Consider the following 19,324-nt stretch of genomic DNA (forward strand, 5'->3'; position numbering starts at 1 on the left):
AAGCAATTTTCGTCATTGCATGTGGTGTCAGTAAGAGATTTTTTTCCCTCCATTTTTTTTCGTTTGCAAATATTGTTAACCATTGATTTTTCATGTTTGAAGTGTCACCTTTTAACCGCATGTTTGCGTTTTGGAGAAGACTGCCAATGTTTTACAGCAGGCTAAAGTAGGTTGTCTTTTTCCCCCCATTAGCCTCAATGTAGCAATGCTAACATTTACAGTGTTTAATATAGATGTGTGTCCTTATTTTGTACGTAAGAACTTTAATTCTACAGCATGTTGATGACCAATAAACATCTGTGAGAGGAACTGGTACCTCATATGCCATCAACACGCATGCACATATGTAAGCACGCACGCATGCAGCGATAAAACGCAGCCGTGAAAATGACCGCCCTCATTTTTATTTACCGTACGATAAATGGACTTATTGCATATCGCGACAGGCTTAGCAACTTCAATAAAACATGTCGTTAGTTAGATGAACTTACGATCTGCCAGCTTGTTGTCTCCAGTCATCTTCCAAAATTACAACTGGGTGACGGCGCTTTAGGTCTTCATTCACGACCGACGCGCAACCAAGCTTGGTATTGAAGAGACAGGACACAACAGTGTACCCTCCTTTGATCCGCTGAAATAAGTCAATGTTTTGGCCACTCGGGGGGCTTTTCTGGCTTTGTGCCGCTTTCCCCACTTGCATACAGCGCGTCCAACATTCTCAACTTTCCACATATATATATTTTTAACCCTTCATTAACCGTCAACAGGATGTTGTGCTCGTCAACGCATTTACGTCATCGATGACGTCAACTACGTCGACTAGTCAGGACAGCTCTAGATAAAATGAAAGAAATTCACAGCACAATGATGACTGGAAGCCACACGATTCAAAGTCTATCATCACCTTTTTTTCTACGGTGGTGTGCGTATCTGGCGGCCGTCTTGAGTAGGATGAACAGCGGTTTGAAACTAGGTTTCAAAAAGTAGAAATTGCAAAGCGTAGGCATGTAAAATCAATCGTATTTCCCCGATACCGATTTTAGTGCCGTATCAGTACCCAGTATCGGTATCAATGCAACATTAATACTAACTATATACATTTTTTATTGCATTAATTGACATTTCACTGTGACAAAGAGGACATGTTCAAATTCAACAAAATGGAATCGTTTTCTTCTCCAGCTACACACTGTTCTGTGTGCTGGGGTCATGATGTCTTGTTGTAGACGACAATTTTAAGGACATGACCTATTTTATCAAATAACTTGTCAAGCCTGATCAAATTACTGTCCGTCCAAATTGGGATTTGTTGGTTTTTAAAGGCATCGGTAGCAGTAAAATCTTTGGAGAATTTGAACTTGAGCAAATTTCATTACTGACTCTGGTCAACAAAGTCTTTGTTTTTGCCTTGATCCAGATCACTGCCTCTTGAGATGGGACACGCGTGATAAGAGATTACAGACCAAAACAGTGATAAACGACAGAATCATCTTAAAGAGAAGCACACCTTTTTTATCTGAGAGCCACAAATAACTTATTTCTTTTTGTAAAAAAACAAGAATAGATCTAATTCCCTGAGTGAACAAGTGCTGTCTGTGGATTGGCTCGTTGCAGTGCTCAGCAAAGCATAAAAGGAAGGGCCCTATTTGACAAGTGGGGACATCTTCATCCCCCTCACCCTGTCCACCAAGTAAGGAAGCGGAGAAGATGGAGAAACCAAGCAGGGGCTGAAGTGAGAACTGGATAAACAATGTCTAACGCAACTGCATTTACCTTTATTCACTTAACAGGACTGAGTCACATGACCCAGAAGCTCCGAGCGATTCTGTTCGGCGTCACCTCGTTGTGTTATGCGGCCATTTTACTCGTCAATGGTGTTCTTATTGTTACCATCATATGGGATAAAAGACTCCACGAACCCATGTACTTGTTTTTGTGTAATCTATGCTTTAATGGCCTTTATGGAACTGTTGCATTTTTCCCCAAATTCCTTTATGATCTGTTGTCTACGAGTCATGTTATTTCTTATGTTGGCTGTCTGTTGCAGGTTTTTGTCATCTATTCTTATGGGGCATCGGAAATCGCCATTTTAGCAGTGATGGCTTATGATCGCTACGTGGCTATAGGCCGACCGCTGGAGTATCACTCCATTATGACCAAACGTAGGGTGATGTTCTTGGTGGCCTTCTCCAGGGTTTTGCCTTTGCTCTCCCAGGGAACAGTGGTAATCATGACCTCCAAACTGCAACTGTGCGGTTCCTTTATTGAAAAACTCTACTGTGATAACTGGTCTCTTCTTCAACTGTCCTGCAATCAAATAACAATCAACAGCACCGTGGGATTCATTTCTATTTTAATTTCCTGTGGACACGACCTTTTTATCATGTACTCCTACGTGCATCTGGTTAAAATAGCTTTCAAGTCAAAAGAAGGGAAAAAGAAGTTCATGCAGACGTGTGTGCCACATTTGTTGTGTTTGATAAACATCACAATAGCTTTGCTCTTTGACCTCATGTACGCTCGCTACGGCACCACGTCCATGCCTAAGAGTCTCAGGAATTTCATGGCTGTCCAAATTCTCACCATGCCGCCATTGCTCAATCCCATTATTTACGGCCTCATACTTTCCAAGGTCCGCAACAATATTTTACAATGTTTTAAAAGAAAAAAAGGCTTTTGAGGAAGTTGAATGAAGATGTATTGTATATGAATTAACAATTAAGAGTGTTGTGAGCTTTTAAATGCTGTTTTATACATTAGTCGGGTAAAAAGACAATTTTCTTAACTCTACCTATTTTCATTTGCAATTCCATCTACAAAAACATCATATCTCAAAGGTAGATAACCACTTCATATGCCGTTCCCTTATCTGTAAAATAAATAACTAAATAAAAATACCAATTTCAGGAATTATTTGCAGTTGGTGTTCACTGTTTCTCAACGTACAAATGATTACTGATAATGTACAAAAACTATACCTGACGGTTTTCAGCATTTAAACATGTTAAGCTTACATTTGAGCAATGTAAATGTCAGTTAATCTCCAGGGCATTTTATATGTGTTTTGTCATTAGACTCATGATCAAAACCTTTCCTCATCTAACTGTAAAAGAGGACACAAAATAATAATTATAAATTTTATTTCTATGTGCCTTTCAGGACACTCAAAACCTCAATCTAAAGAGGACAAAAAAGCACTTATATTATTTTAAACATTCATTGACCACATTATATTAGAGAGTAATTTTTTAACAAGATTACGAAGGAATGAAGTAAAAGATATATATACACCCACACACCCACACAAACACACACGGTGCGTATGACTTTCCATCATAAAAAATCTGTATCATATACATGATATAAATCTAAAAAAAAGTATACATCAAATATGTACGGTACATTATATCAATAAGTTTCAAAAGATAAGTGTACCTCACAGATATTTTATATTGCTGTAGTAGTGTATTATAAAGTTAACCAAAGGAAAACAGTAAGATTAAAATCTTAAAATGCCATGCTGTTAAAAGTATATTTCAATGAAGAGTGAACAATTAAAAACTCGTTTATTCAAAGTGGACACTTAACAACTTCACATCAAATCCTTATTTTCTCAAGCGCCCCCAAAACCTGCCTGGGCCAAAACAGTATTTAAAACATGCTTTTTGAAGTGAGACAGCTGACTAAACTGCACTTATAACAGTGTTGAACATTTTTCATACAAAAAAAATACATAAAACAATTGATTTCTTCTATAAAATAGCTTGAGAAAAGTCCAAATGTATTGAATAGTCATTGCTAAGTCATAGACTTCATAATTGTATTGACGGGTCAATTCGGCCAGCCACTGCGCAACGCCTTCAAGCAGGGGGCCAGGCATCCCACAATCTGCTTCAGTTATTCGCAGTCAGCCGCAGCAACACATGCAGCATTCAACGCCGGATTTAGGATGAAAGTACGAAAGATGTATGCGCACAAACAGGAAGGATTGTCTCAGGAGTGATTTCTTCGAGGATTCAATGTGATTATTATATTTTTCGTACCATGCATTCATTTTGAAACGTGAAAAAAATAAATGGGAGAAATTAGCTGCTATGGCATTGGCATCAAAGTTCGCAATATTTACGCAAAATAGGGCTGTCAAACGATTAAAATTTTTAATCAAGTTAATCACAGCTTAAAAATTAATCGTAATTAATCGCAATTCCAACCATCTATAAAATACGCCATATTTTTCCTGTAAATTATTGTTGGAATGGAAAGATAAGATACAAGACTGATATATACATTCAACATACTGTACATAAGTACTGTATTTGTTTATTATAACAATAAATCAACAAGATGGCATTAACATTAACATTCTGTTAAAGCTATCCATGGATAGAAAGACTTGTAGTTCATAAAAGATAAATGTTAGTACAAGTTATAGACATTTGATATTAAAACCCCTCTTAATGTTTTCGTTTTAATAAAATTTGTAAAATTTTCAATCAAAAAAAAAAAAAAACTAGTACGTCGCCATTGTTGATGTCAACAATTACACAATTCTCATGGTCATAAAAGCAGTCGCACCAGAGCGCCAGCAGAGGGCGACAAAACTCCAAAAAACACAAGTAACAAGTGCACATGACTCTGTGGTGTCATTTTAATCTGTTTGAGCGGGGCATGTGCGTTAATTGCGTCAAATATTTTAATGTGATTAATTTAAAAAATTAATTACCGCCCGTTAACGCGATAATTTTGACAGCCGTAAAAATAAATGCTTACTGCTTTTTTTTTTTTTTTTTACTCTTTTGACCAAGAATCTATACAGAATTCAGGGATTGAAGCATTTATTCACAAGAATTTTCACCAGAAAAGCTCTGTTTACATCAAGCGGCCGCTAGCTACAATCACTAACAGACTAGCATTGTACTTCGACATATTTACGTAAAATAAATGCTTACTGCATGTTTTGTTTTGCCTTTAACCATGACTCAAAACTGTTTGATGTCCATATGTATGAAGAATTAGGGGATTTAAGCATTTATTCACAAGAATTTTCACCATAAAAGCTGTTTACATCAGGCGGCCGCTAGCTACGCTCACTAACAGACTAGCATTGTCCTTTGACATATTTACGTAAAATAAATGCTTACTGCACGTTTTTTTTTGCTTTTAACCAAGAATCGAGACTGTTTTATGTCTATATCTATAAAGAATTCAGGGATTTAACCATTTATAATTACAAGAATTTTCAACGAAAAAAGCTCTTTGTCTGTGATTCCACTCTGTCAGTTTTGACTAGGGGTGTAACAAAATATTGAAATGGTGATATATCGTGATACTTTGTATCCCAAAAGGTTATCGATATGCTCCTGCCAAGAATCGAGATATCATTTTAAAAAGGTGTCAATGTCTAAAAAAATAATTAGATAAAAAGGAAACAACAAGTTGCTACCAAAATCTTCCACCATAATTGTGTCTAAGTGAACTCTAAGGCTGCATTTATGGTGCATGACGCCCAATCCATTTAGACTGGGAACGGTTGTTCATTCGAAACCAGAGCATTCGCAGTCATTCTGTCCGATTTTCAGGGCATTTACAGGTCACTTGCGGTTCATTTTAGGGCATTTGCAGGTAGTTTCCTGTTGAGTTTGAGTCATTGCCTATTCGTTGGGGTGATTCCCAGGTCACTTCCTGTTCTGTAACACAAAATAAACCAGAAGTGACTCATAAAATACCCCAAAATCAACAGGAAGTAACTGAAGATCAGATGAATGACCTTAAATGACCCAAAATAACCTCATTGCCTGGCTTTTTCCCCCATCGAAGAAAACGAAAACGAAATCACTGGTATGGGAATAATTTGGCTACAGAAAAATTCCAAACGGCCACGGCCTCGAGGCCAACCGACATGTAAAACATGTTTGTGGACGGTGGCTGCCGAATACCTCCAATATGATTTTGCATTAATACAAAATTAAAGGTTAATAAACACTGTCATGAACGTTTCCCACCAGCTACGACAGCTAACGCCAGCGTGTTTAGTGTGTGTAGTGGTGGTAAAACCTGATGGTTTTTTTTTTCTCTCTGACAGCTGTCTTTGTTGAGAAAGGGAGTGTGTGTATAATGTAAACATGATACGAGTCATACACCCCTGCTTTTTATGGAAAATAATTATTTTTGTTCTAATGGTAATAATGATGAGCTGTGTGTTTAGGCTTACCTAAAGGACTGCATTTATTTTAATTTTATTTAGAATCATTTGTTATTTTTATAACTTATTTTAGCTTAGCATTATATTTATGTTCCAATTTGCTAATATGTTTTGAAAAATAAAAATCCTGTTCGATGTTTTTTTTGTTTGTTTTTTTGTTAAAACCCAGATATCTCAACGTAACACATTTTAAAGCTGTAATTGCAATACCTTGATACTGTGAAACCGATATATTTTGGCTTAAGGTTATCATACTGTCAGAATATCAAAAATCGATATCGGTGCTACACTAGTACGGACACTTCCAAATATCTAAAGAGGAGTACACAAGCAAAGTATTTGTACTTTGTTACTTCCTGCCACTCCAGTAAAGCCCCAAGAGTGCAAGACAGCGGCATTAAAAGATGCGTGCACTCATGATGAGTGTCTCAATGTGCGCAGTCGACCAGCATGACGACACGACTTAGTAAGTATACGTACTAGGAAATTAATGTGTTGTGATTTTATCCTTGTATTTCAGTTTTTTCACTTTTTATCCAAGCTCTTATTGGAGGCAAGATCTCTGTTTCAATGTCAGGTGCATGAAAACGACAACAGATTATACCCTGTTAAAGGCATTTGGCAGCTAGATAGGTTTTGATCACATTGAAATGGAACATGGTAATATTTGTAAATGTGTTCCAAAAGTATGCAGCAGACCTTGGAGTCAATGAAGGTTTGGTTAAACACTCACCTGACTTTGGTGCGTGCAGCAAAGGTTCAGTGATGGTACTCCATGACATGCGACCAGTCCAGTGTTTAGTCTGACTTTCACCTAAAGTCACCTGGGCTATGCTCCAGCTCACATTAGACCTTGAACAGAAGAAGGGATCAAGATATTGATACATGAGTGCACCAACTTCAGTCTTATGTATTTTTATTATTGAATATGAATAATAATAATGAATAGTTTGACAAAGTTCTAATGAATAATGGCAAATTACCTTTCAGGACTTTGTAAATGAAGAGCAATTTCATGGAAGAGCTCACTTTTGTTTTATTACTTCCCAAAAATATAAACATGGAAACTAGTTGGGAGAGAAAGCTGCTTGTGTGCACTCGAAGCTCTCCTTGCTCGCCTGCATTTGTGTTGTCTGCTTGTGTTTTCTGTGCATAGCAAGATGCATAGCAATGAGGCGCATATGAATCAGAGCCAGATGTTGATGTTGAGTTACATCAAGACGAGCAAGTTGAGAACACCAGAGGGAGTGAACCAGAGAACTAGGGAGACAAAGGTGTTTTGTTGTTGTTGTTTTCTTATGCATTCAGACATCAGGTTTGTGATAATTGACAAAATGCCTGCCAATGTTTTTGTGTTACCTTTTATTTAAATGACATGCAAATGAAAATGGAATAAATGTTTATTTAACAAAAAATGGCATCAAATTGGTGTCCTTTGCATGTTGTAACTCAACCCTCCCAGTTGGACTGGACGTTTACTAGTGACAGACTAATTTTATGATCACAGCAGAACGATGAACGGAGCCAAATGACTGAACGTCTATAATAGTCAATGGCAATGAAAAAAGTTAAAACACACCTAAATGTGTGTGGCAATGCACAGAAATATGTACTGCACCGTGTCATGTGTGTCAGCTTTAATACTATAAATCACTGTTTCATTGTACTGACATTTCTCATTTGAGTTACAGGAATGAAACGAACATGAGCGAATTTTTACCCTGGATATAGCCAATATATTCAATATGGCTTCATGGCATTTATGCTAAAACAGTATGGACACTCGGCACATTGTAGTAACTCCACAAGTGTTTGAAAATAAACAAAGACAAAAAACAAAATAACAAAAAACAAACAAACAAACAAACAAAAGAATTAACGTAAGACGACTGAGAAAAGTTCAAAGAAAAATAAATTCGTGAACTTACGTTTGGATTTCCGGCTGTAGGGCAGGTGAATGATACAACTTCGACGTGGTTTGACGATAATTCCTAATTAATGTCACGATATGGGAGGTTTCTGAAAGTGGAAATAAACTAAATTATGATAAATCAATGTTTTAACTGTTTAGAATTTGCTTTTGAACATGATTTCATAAAGGCGTTGAATTGTTGTCACCACTTTTCAGGTGTTCAAGTCGTCGCAAGTTAACGATTGTACAAATTTCTACAGGAAACGTGCTGCTGGCCAACTTCAGAACAAAAGCTTCCAACCAAACCGACCCGAGGACACGAATGCCTCATTTTACGTTTGAGATTAGCTTTTATTTTGAAGTTGAGACGCAGTTCCTTGGTTGCACGCAAGCTAAACATGGGAAACAAAAGTGCAAGAATGAAATAAATAAAAAGTGAAATTAATGTTGAAATAAATAAAATAAAAATTGAACTAAACATACAAATGTTTAAATGAATAAATAAATATTTAAATAAATAAATAAAAATGAAAAATTTTATGAAAAAATATAAATTGAAATGAATAAATAAAAGTGGAAAAAAATTATTGAAACAAATTTAAAAAATAAATAAATAAAAAGTGGAGAAAAAAATGAAAATTGAGATAAACAAAATGAAATACATAGATATTGAAATAGATACATAAATAAATGTTGAAATAAATATCAAAATAAATAAATAAATTTTGAAATAGAGGCATTTTGATGACACATTTAATAATTTATTTAATTGTGTATTTATTTTTAAAAATTTTTGCACTCCTGGTCCTCCATAAGCTAAATGATTCAATTCAAGTTGTGTTTAAAAAAATATTTAAAAAAAAAAAAAAAAAAAAAAAAGCTACAATGAACACATTAATTTGCAAATCCCCTTGGTGATTTCTCCAGCAATTGCAGTTTCTAGTTCGAACCGCATCATTAAATCAATAAATAAATAATGAAATAAATAAAAATTAAAATAAATATATAAATGTTGAAATAAATACATAAATAAATGTTGAAATAAATAAATGTATATTGGAATAAATACATACATGTTGAAATAAATAAATAAAAATGAAATAAATGTTGAACTGATTAAATAAAAATCAAAATAAATAAAAGTGGAAAAAAATAAATATTGAATTAAAAAATAACATTAAAATTAATGAATTAAAATAAATGAATTAAGAAGTGAAAAAAATAAATGAAAATTAAAATAAATTAATATAAATTGAAATATATAAATAAATAAACCAATGTTGAAATAAATATTGAAATAAATAAATATAGAAACAGAAGCATTTTAATGACACCTTTAATCATTTATTTACTTGTGTATTTATTCATTTAATTTTTGCACTACTGGTCTTCCATAAGCTGAATGATTCCATTTAAATTGTGTCAAAAAAAAACAAACAAACAAAAAAAAAACAGCTACAATGAACACATTTATTTGCAAAGCCTCATGTAATTTCTTTAGAAATTGCAGTTTCTAGTTTGAACCGATATATAATTTAATTAACTAGAAAGATGTGATATTTTATGTTCAAATTGATAACGTTGATTTTTGTTGTTGTTGAAAATATTCACTCGTTTTAGCAGCACATAAGTGTTTTGGAAGTCAGGATACTAAATAATTGTTGAAACTTTATAGGCTTAAGCAGGTTGTAGGTCTTTTCCATTTTTGCTTGACAAAATATTAAGTTGTCCAAGGTCTCCAGTGTTGTATTTTGCCCTTTATAATGCACCGCGGTGTAGTATTCACACTGGTTTACTAGTTTAAGCGACACTATCTCAACATGGCATTGTCATTGTCATGGCATTTGAAATGTGTATCTCTCAGACGATCGGACCGAAGCACATGTGTACACCTTTGCGTCAATCCATCTAAGATTAGCTGTGTTGTTAATAAAAAGTTACTTTTAGTCCATCTAAAATGAGCTGTGTTGGTAATAAAAAGCTACCTTTAGCTTAGTATGATGTTGTTTTATTGCATTAGTTTTCTAAACAGTTCTTGAACCCACATATCAATGTCTTTTACACACATATATATGGCAGAAAACACTCATGTGACTTGAATTTCTGCTGTGAGACCCCAAATTTGGCCAAATTTAAAAATTGTCCTATATGCATGTGTGATACGTCATTGGGAAGCTTAAAATCTCCATTTTCCACGGGAAGTAAAAATTTGAACAGGGGGGCATTTAAAAAAAAAAAAAAAAAAAAAAAAAAAACCTAACAGGAGGTGAGAACACGCAAGAGCATAATTCAAGACGCCATGATTTTAACAAGATATTATCGCGTGCTTACCTCTTTTCGATCCAAAAACTCCATGTAACATGTATCACCAAGTGTCAAGACACAGCTGTGAATGGCCACAGCCGGAATTGGGGGATTTTATGGGTGAAACATGGTAATGTAACAAGGGTCGCGATGCCAAAATCACAGATATCTAGGAGTGGTCATTCATTCATTCATTTTCATAAATTTATCCTTTTAAACGCATTTTTCCCCAATTCTTCTTTGTTTGGATCGATTATTTATCACCTAAAATATTGGGGGAAATGCAACAGTAACAAAAAAAATAAAATTAAGCGATAGTTATGAGGTAGAAAACTGTGACTTATTTACAGACAGTCATTTTTTGACGTAATTTGTTTAAAAGTTTAAAATATGCGCGTTAATAATTTTTTAAAGTCGTTTTTTTAAACTAAGCATTAGACATTAATTCATGATTCTAAACTAAAAATGACAGACATTTTGAATAATAAATATGATTACTTACTTTCTTTTTATAACTAGGTTGAAACAAAAGCGGTTGGGCGACGTCTGTAAACAGGGGTTTCCAGGGTAAAATGGACACATTCAAAATAGTTCGGGGGCTTGATGCACCATGAATCTGCTATGGCAGCATATAGACGTATTGATCAATCAAACACAACAGTTCTTTTGGCTTAAAATACAGCAGTTTATTTCAAACGGGGGTGCAAGAGCAGAAACTGCTTTTTCAGCCTTGTCTGTTTTCTGCCATATACATTTTATTGCAGTGTTGCCTGAGGTTGTTGAAGGTCATGAAATATTCCCTTTTCTCTGTTCACAGATGTTATAACACCTTACTATGGGTCATGAGAGGATATGCAGGGATGTACAACACAAGTCCTTACTTTAACCTCACCATGTTTGTCAACATTGACTCGTACCGCTACCCTGCGTTGGTCACATGCCTCCTTCTCTACATCTTCATCGTGTGCGCCAACAGTGCCGTTGTGCTGACTATCTGGCGTGAAAAAACCCTTCACGAGCCCATGTACATATTCGTCGCTAGCTTGTCCTTGAATGCCCTGTACGGCTCCATGGGCTTCTTCCCCCGCTTTCTGTTGGACCTATCGTCCAACGTTCACCTTATTTCACGTGCCGCCTGTTTCACGCAGATTTACATCATCTACTCATATGCGGGCCACGAGATGACCATGCTGTGTCTCATGGCCTACGACCGCTACCTAGCCGTGTGCCACCCGCTTCACTACCACACCAGGATGACGGTGAAAAAGGCCTTGACCCTTGTCACCCTGGCGTGGGTTTTGCTAGTCTTCTTCCTCATCATCATCATCTCCCTTTCCGCTCCGTTACCCTTGTGTGGCAACGAGATCCAAAAGGTGTTCTGCGCCAATTGGAATGTGGTTAAACTGTCATGCGTGCCCACAGTGGTCAACAATATTGTGGGCATGTTCATAACCATCAGTACCGTTTTTCTCCCGTTGGTTTTCGTCCTTTTCACATACACACGCATTATAAGTGTCACCTGGAAACGCTCGGCGACTTTCAAAAGGAGAGTATTTCAGAGTTGTTTGCCGCACGTTGTCTCATTTGTCATTTATTCTATTGCGATATTTTGTGATATCTCCTTGAGCAGGTACGACGTGGATGAAATGAACCCCGTTGTACCTATAATCTTATCTCTGGAGTTTGTTGTGATTCCGCCACTTCTCAACCCTTTGTTGTATGGTTTGAAGCTGTCCGGTATACGCAGAAATATCTTCAGGATGCTCTAATTTTGTGAGTATACGGCACTTAACATCCAATCCATTCCGATTGGCAAAGAAGGTTCAATGCCAGTCTTCCCATCCCAGTCGAAATGGATTGGACGTCAAGAGCCGTCAATGGCGCGTTATTTTCGGCTCGTGCTAGAGATGACGGCTCGGGTTGGCCCGACGAGTGGTGGCCTTGATTCCTGCTTCAAGCTTTTCAGAAATATGCCATTGGTGTAACTACTTGTCACTCAAACATGTCTGACCAATAGAGAAGTGCAACATTTGTGTCAAAATGATTCAATCAAAAAAAAAAAAAAAAAAAAGTGAGTGCAAAACTTTTTGCATTTCAATAAAAAATAATATATATTATTTTAATTTTTTGGGGGAAGACAATTCAATTTTTGCAAATGAATTTTGTCCCTGATTAAAATTTTTTTTTTTGGATTGAAGCAATTTTTGGAGGGATTAAATGATTTAGACACAAATGTCCTACCCATAATATGGCCAAAATACAAAAAGCATTGCTTTAATCAATGAAAACATTTTCAATGAAAAATTGTTCAAATGCAAATTTTTGAGTCTCAAATATTTTTTTCACATTCAATTTATATATATATATATATATAGGTATATATATTATATATATATATATATTTTTTTTTTTATTGAAGTGATTTGTTTTGTAAATATTTTTTGTTTGTTTGAAGCAACTTACTTTTGATTGACTAATAACGCCACAAATGTCCTAGCCAAAATGTAGCCCAAACGCAAAACATTACTTCAATCAAAAAAGTTGTTTCAATCAAAAGAAAAAAAAAAAAAAAAACTTTACTTGAATCAAAAATAAATAAATAAATAAATTATAGTAATTGAAAGAAAAAGTTGTCAAATGCTTTTTTTTTTGAGTCTCAAATTTTTTTTTGCATTCAAACACATTTTTTTGTGGCGGGAATGGGCTTCCATAGAAGTGACTTTTCTTGTTTGAAAAACTATATATTGATTGAAGCAACTTTTTATTTTGATTGAAGCAACTTCTTTTCGATTGAAGCAACATTTTTTTGGATTGAATAATAAAGACACAAATCTACCTCTCTAGCCAATGAGTGAATGGTAGGTTCAAAGAGCAAACTTTAAATTTAATCTTTCTTGGTAAATATTCTGTATCAAACTGCTGATTATTGAAGTGAGATGAGTTCCCTGTCACCAAAAGTGAATACACCCCGCGCATTTCTGCAGATATTTAAGTATATCTTTTCATGGGACAACACTGACAAAATGACACAATGAAAAGTAGTCTGTGTGCAGCTTATATAATAGAGTTAATTTATTTTCCCCTCAAAATAACTAAAAATATAGCCATTAATATCTAAACCCCTGGCAACAAAAGTGTGTACACCTCTATGAAAAAATGCACATCCCTAAATGTCCAAATTGAGTACTGCTTGTCATTTTCCCTCCAAAATGTCATGTGACTCATTACAGGAGTGCTGTCAGCATTGCTGCAGAGATTGAAGAGGTGGGGGGTCAGCCTGTTAGTGCTCAGACCATACGCCGCACTCTCCATCAAATTGGTGTTCATGGCCATCACCCCAAGAGGAAGCCTCTTCTGAAGACAGTACACAAGAAAGTCCGCCAGTCTCATCAGACCGTAGGACATGGTTCAAGTAATCCATGTGCTTTGTTGACATGTCTCCATCCAGCTACCTGTTTGTGGGCTTTCTTGTGTACAGTCTTCAGAAGAGGCTTCCTCCTGGGATGACAGCCATGCACACCAATTTGATGTAGAGTGCGGCGTATGGTCTGAGCACTAACAGGCTAACCCCAACCTCTTCAATCTCTGCAGCAATGCTGACAGCACTCCTGTCATGAGTCACATGAAATTTTGGAGGGAAAATGACAAGCAGTACTCAATTTGGACATTTAGGGATGTACGTTTTTTCAAAGGGGTGTACTTTTGTTGCCAGGGGTTTAGATTATTTTGAGGGGAAAACAACTCTATTATATAAGCTACACACAGACTACTTTTCATTGTGTCATTTTGTCAGTGTTGTCCCATTAAGAGATATACTTAAATATCTGCAGAAATGCGAGGGGTGTACTCACTTTTGTGAAACACTGTATTTTCTAAATTCTGTTTAAAAGTAAATAAAAATGTACACACACACGCACTGAGATAATAACCCTAATAAAGGAGACTACCTCAATTTCTTGCTACTTCTTGTGTTCCTTTATCAAACACCATGACAGCCTTTATCCAAAACCATTACTTCCCTCAGAAGAGTGCGGGTAAACTACTTTACTAAATGGTCGCAGGGTACCAAGAGGACTGAGGTTAACTTGTACAAAAATGACAAAAAAACAAAAATTGAAAAATCCTTTTTGTTGGGAAATAAAAGCTATTACTGAAACTAATGTTATGTTCACTAAACTAACAAAAACATCGAAATTAAACACACAACCTTTTGCTTTATTGTGATCCCCAGAAGAATGAAATTATGATTTTTTAAAACTAATAAAAACAATCAAATTCACTCATGAACCTAGTTAAAACTAATCGAAAATAAAGTCTTTTTTCACCTTGCTCACAACTGCTAAAAAAAAAAAAGAAATAAACACCAAAGATAGAAGACAAAATGACGATTGCGACTGCACCACTTTCCAAAATAAACACTGTACAAACGGACAAAAATACAGTTTCCTTGTGATTGAAGTCTTTTAATAACAGGTGGGGAGGTGTTGGTGAAGGACCCAAATACCAAAACATAAAAACAGCCTAGGAAACAAAAAGCGGATGACTTGTGAAGATGGACGTGATTATCGTGATTTCTTTAAAAATAAAAACATGGGCATGTCAAGATTTTAAAGAAAACAATCCAAATTTGTGTTTTGAGTGCTTAAAAACAATCAGTGTCCAATGCGAGCCTGTGATTTTTCTCTTGTGATAGAACTGCGCTTTAAGAAAGGAAGTTTATCAGTATTGCCACATTTTCACAAGTATACCAAAGTATACTAGTGAGTGTGAGTATATAAACTGTCACAAGTTTGCCAGTGTGTGAGCATACCAGTTTCCACAAGCACTAACCAGCTTTGACAAGTATGAATAAGTACAACTGTCTGCTGAAAAGACAAGAGCGGTCATCTGTTTCTACTCCGCATTTTCCATTTTAGTGGAGCAAAGGGGGCTCAGTCAGCTTTTTATTCAACAAAAATAAATCAAAAGCAGCACTGTCTAGTTTAAGGCTTGCATGAAATTGTATGGGTGGAGATTTCTCTGTCAAAATAAGAATCACGCTGAATAAAAGAAAAGTTAGCATGGTTAGCATGAACGCTACTAGCTAGCGGTGCAGGAGGGACAGAGGAAACTAAGATCAATGTGGTTACAGTCCTTAATTTCCCTGCTTTAGCTGCATTTTTTGTTGCACATGACAATGTTTGCAAGACGTGATTTTCTTCAGTGATGTCATTTTTGACATGGTCGCAAGTAGTCGTCGAGAGGGAGGACGCTGGCCCCTTGCCTGAGCAAGCATGATTTAAGGCAAAGGTTCATTTATCACTATTGCAGTATATATGTGGCCACTTGAATATTATGTCAACAGCTGCGCAGTGACAGCTGGTGACCTTTAGAGTGGAATCTTGTAGCACATCCCCCAACTTCACCTGTCATGGCTGCCATTTGACAAACTGCAGTGTTTGAGACAGGGGTCCGCAACCCTGGTCCTCGAGAGTCGCTATCCAGCTTGTTTTCCATGTCTCCATCCTTTAACACACCTGAATCAAATTTTCAGCTCATCAGCATGCTCTGCAGGAGCCTGATAACAATCCTGATTATTTGATTCAGGTGTGTTAAAGGAGGGAGACATGGAAAACAAGCTTGATAGCGGCTCTCGAGGACCAGGGTTGCAGACCTCTGGTTTGAGGGGTAAATAAAAAGACAAGTCATATGTTTGAATGTGTTGGGGAGGATAAGAAGTGAAGCCCTTGGATGGGAAAAAAATGAAGAGATCGTTGCGAAATTCTTAGGGCTGAATTTGTTTTGGAATTCAAAGTACTTTTATTTCAAATTAATCGCACTACTTGATTGAGCAAAAAAACTATCAGCTCGTTAGTGGGAGGCGTAGCACAGATGCTAGTTGTATTTTTCTATTGTTTGTAACAAGCTGTCAGGCTATTGTTAAGGCAAAGTAATGTGGTCGTTTTATAAACACATTTAATTCTATTTGGTTCAATTTAAGTTGAATGGGAGCAGCAATAAACAACTGGAAGCCTCTTTTTGAAGAATTGTTCATATTATATTCTATAAACTAACAAATTCTAAAATAAAAACTGGTTATTAACTCTTTAGCTGACATTGGTGGTGAAGACAAACCTGAGTTGCTATAAAAATACACTGGACATATCAGCAAATTTCCAACTGTTCTAATGGTTTTAATGTTATTTCATAATTTAGCTGCAATTAAAGGTGATCGACATCTAATCAATTTGAACTCGGATGACGTCTATTGTAATCAATGGCACTAATACGCGCTCATTCAATGCCAGCCATCCTAGTTGAAATGTATTTGACGTCTATCGTTGTATATGGCAGTGAATGAATTTCAAGCATGTATTTGCAGGGAATGAAAAGTTAATAAAAATAAGGTATATAGGTTTTCTTCAGGTCTCTTAATTTTTTCCCCAGTGCTATGTGACTTATTTTAATGATAGCACACACGTGCACAGCCCTTATTAAATGCTCCCCGCCTAGCAGGATGTTAACATTGTTAGCATGATCACAAAAGCTAATAAAATGAGACTGAGTGACAGTAGTCTGAAAACAAAATACCTTAGTCCAACGCCAATGCAGTAATAAAGTCATAACAAGGTTTCCCCAAGTGGTGATAAGCCAGGCGGGCCGCCAGCCTAAAACAAAGTATACAGATTTTAACGTCTTGTGACATCTTACGGTCAAAATGTGGACAAGCCTGTGCCGTTGCACTGAACGCATTAAACTTGTTTGTTGAAACTGTATTTCAAAACAGTTTTTTAGCAAGACTTTTCATTTGAGTATTGTTAATAATTGGCTTATAACAACATTATAGTCAATTTCAAAATTCATATCGACTTAATATTTTTCATCTGTATTCATGTTTTTTTTTTTTTTTTTTTTTTTTTACCCCCAAAACTGCCAGTGGGCTTCTCTGTTTTCTGGGGGAAATCCTACATAAGTAAAGTCAATTTATGTGAAAAAACTGTCGAACTTTAATATAAAAGAAGACAAACTAAACAAAATGGTAGTAAGTAATTGAGTGTGCCATCATGTGCCCCCTATTCCACAAACTAGTTTATTGTGGTAAACTGAACACTCACCTACATATTTTGACCTGGTACAAAATAGCCCATAAACACTTCTTCATCCTACTGTTCCATTTGCGCTTGGTTCTTATGGCTGACAGTGAACACTCAAGTTTCCATGGTATATTGAAATGTGGATTTAAAAATTAGCAAAGCAGGTGAGTAAAAGGTGTGGATGGAAGGCCCTGTTCTGACCAGTACTACGTCACCGCTCCCTAATTGCATGGCGACAGGCAGGAAGCGGGTTTGGAGGGGACGTAGTGTAAAGCGGGACGCGGGCTAAGTCTGCTGTTTTCCAAGTGACCGCAGGTAGGTTAGGAGGTGAGAGGTTTAAGATTGCTGGGATTAACGGGCCTTGGCTGCGGAAAGTGGGTCACTAGTTGGTTTAAGATGCAGTAGAGCGTCCCCCCCTGCCCGTCATGTCTTGTGGACCTCCAGTGCTCTTTACTCATTAGTATTTCTACAAGTCTGCTCTCTGTTGTGGTTTCGAAGCCGGCCGGGTCTCCTCCCCGACCTGGCGACCGATTGGACGGAAGGAGGAGCGTGGAGTCGGTCCGGGGAGGCGTGCTTCTAGTTTTGTTTCTTGGTCTCCTGGTCACCGTAACTAGAGCCCGTCTTCTTGACTTCGGTGACGCCTATTAGGCGGCGAATCACGATGGAGGCTGGAGTGAAACAACAAGACATGAAATAAAATGGAAAATGTAATGGAAAACTAAACCAAAAAAATTGAGTGTTCAGAACCCAGGTGTCAAACTCGAGGCCTGGTCCAGCACACAATTTTGTGTGGCCCATGTAAATCTTATACATAGACATTATTTTTCTAATATTACAACATTTTTTGTTGTCCTAAATGAAAGAAGACTACAGAAATCAGAACACCCCCCATCCCTAAAGAAATCTGGTTTTTCCCCCTTACTTTCTTTTAAATCAAACACTAAAATAAATAATAAAAAAAAAAAGTAATACTTTTTTCTTTTTCTTATTTATCCAATACATACACACACGCACACGCGCACCCACACACACACACACACACCCACCCACCCACCCACCCAAACCCACACACACACACACACATATACAGTGCCTTGCAAAAGTATTCGGCCCCCTTGAATCTTGCAACCTTTCGCCACATTTCAGGCTTCAAACATAAAGATATGAAATTTAATTTTTTTGTCAAAAATCAACAACAAGTGGGACACAATCGTGAAGTGGAACAACAAATATTGGATAATTTAAACTTTTTTAACAAATAAAACACTGAAAAGTGGGGCGTGCAATATTATTCAGCCCCTTTACTTTCAGTACAGCAAACTTACTCCAGAAGTTCAGTGAGGATCTCTGAATGATCCAATGTTGTCCTAAATGACCGATGATGATAAATAGAATCCATCTGTGTGTAATCAAGTCTCCGTATAAATGCACCTGCTCTGTGATAGTCTCAGGGTTCTGTTTAAAGTGCAGAGAGCATTATGAAAACCAAGGAACACACCAGGCAGGTCCGAGATACTGTTGTGGAGAAGTTTAAAGCCGGATTTGGATACAAAAAGATTTCCCAACTTTTAAACATCTCAAGGAGCACTGTGCAAGCCATCATATTGAAATGGAAGGAGCATGAGACCACTGCAAATCTACCAAGACCCGGCCGTCCTTCCAAACTTTCTTCTCAAACAAGGAGAAAACTGATCAGAGATGCAGCCAAGAGGCCCATGATCACTCTGGATGAACTGCAGAGATCTACAGCTGAGGTGGGAGAGTCTGTCCATAGGACAACAATCAGTCGTACACTGCACAAATCTGGCCTTTATGGAAGAGTGGCAAGAAGAA

General features: G+C 36.6%; 3 protein-coding genes and 1 long non-coding RNA gene across 7 annotated transcripts in view; 2 read left to right on the plus strand and 2 right to left on the minus strand.

The window, feature by feature from the left end:
• Nucleotides 1–1,441: 1,441 nt before the first annotated feature.
• On the plus strand, nucleotides 1,442–3,117 carry LOC130927040 (olfactory receptor 13D1-like). Its single transcript, XM_057852519.1, has 2 exons — nucleotides 1,442–1,690; nucleotides 1,791–3,117. Exon 2 carries the CDS (start codon nucleotides 1,802–1,804, stop codon nucleotides 2,678–2,680), a length of 879 nt encoding a protein of 292 aa, XP_057708502.1. The 5' UTR covers nucleotides 1,442–1,690; nucleotides 1,791–1,801; the 3' UTR covers nucleotides 2,681–3,117.
• Nucleotides 3,118–3,322: 205 nt separating this feature from the next.
• Nucleotides 3,323–8,351, minus strand: LOC130927042 (uncharacterized). The gene is made up of 3 exons (XR_009066341.1): nucleotides 8,131–8,351; nucleotides 6,936–7,054; nucleotides 3,323–5,687 (listed from the first exon to the last, which is right to left on the minus strand). It is a non-coding gene; the product is annotated as an uncharacterized LOC130927042 (long non-coding RNA).
• Nucleotides 8,352–11,278: 2,927 nt separating this feature from the next.
• Nucleotides 11,279–12,187, plus strand: LOC130927061 (putative gustatory receptor clone PTE03). Its single transcript, XM_057852565.1, has one exon. It carries the CDS (start codon nucleotides 11,279–11,281, stop codon nucleotides 12,185–12,187), a length of 909 nt encoding a protein of 302 aa, XP_057708548.1.
• A 2,673-nt stretch (nucleotides 12,188–14,860) lies between these two features.
• agpat3 (1-acylglycerol-3-phosphate O-acyltransferase 3) overlaps nucleotides 14,861–19,324 on the minus strand; it is a 53,548-nt gene continuing 49,084 nt past the window's right edge. For all 4 annotated transcript variants that reach the window (XM_057852078.1, XM_057852079.1, XM_057852080.1 and 1 more), the window contains exon 10: nucleotides 14,861–18,159. In XM_057852078.1, coding sequence (XP_057708061.1) covers nucleotides 18,068–18,159 — 92 coding nt within the window. In that variant the 3' untranslated portion in view covers nucleotides 14,861–18,067. The remainder of the gene's footprint in view (nucleotides 18,160–19,324) is intronic.

Source organism: Corythoichthys intestinalis, chromosome 12 (genome assembly GCF_030265065.1).
Source record: "Corythoichthys intestinalis isolate RoL2023-P3 chromosome 12, ASM3026506v1, whole genome shotgun sequence".
NCBI lineage: Eukaryota > Metazoa > Chordata > Actinopteri > Syngnathiformes > Syngnathidae > Corythoichthys > Corythoichthys intestinalis.

What these genes read in the sequence shown, in the direction of transcription:
- LOC130927061 (XM_057852565.1), top strand. Translation starts at nt 11,279, where the DNA reads ATGTACAACACAAGTCCTTACTTTAACCTCACCATGTTTGTCAACATT.
- LOC130927040 (XM_057852519.1), top strand. Translation starts at nt 1,802, where the DNA reads ATGACCCAGAAGCTCCGAGCGATTCTGTTCGGCGTCACCTCGTTGTGT.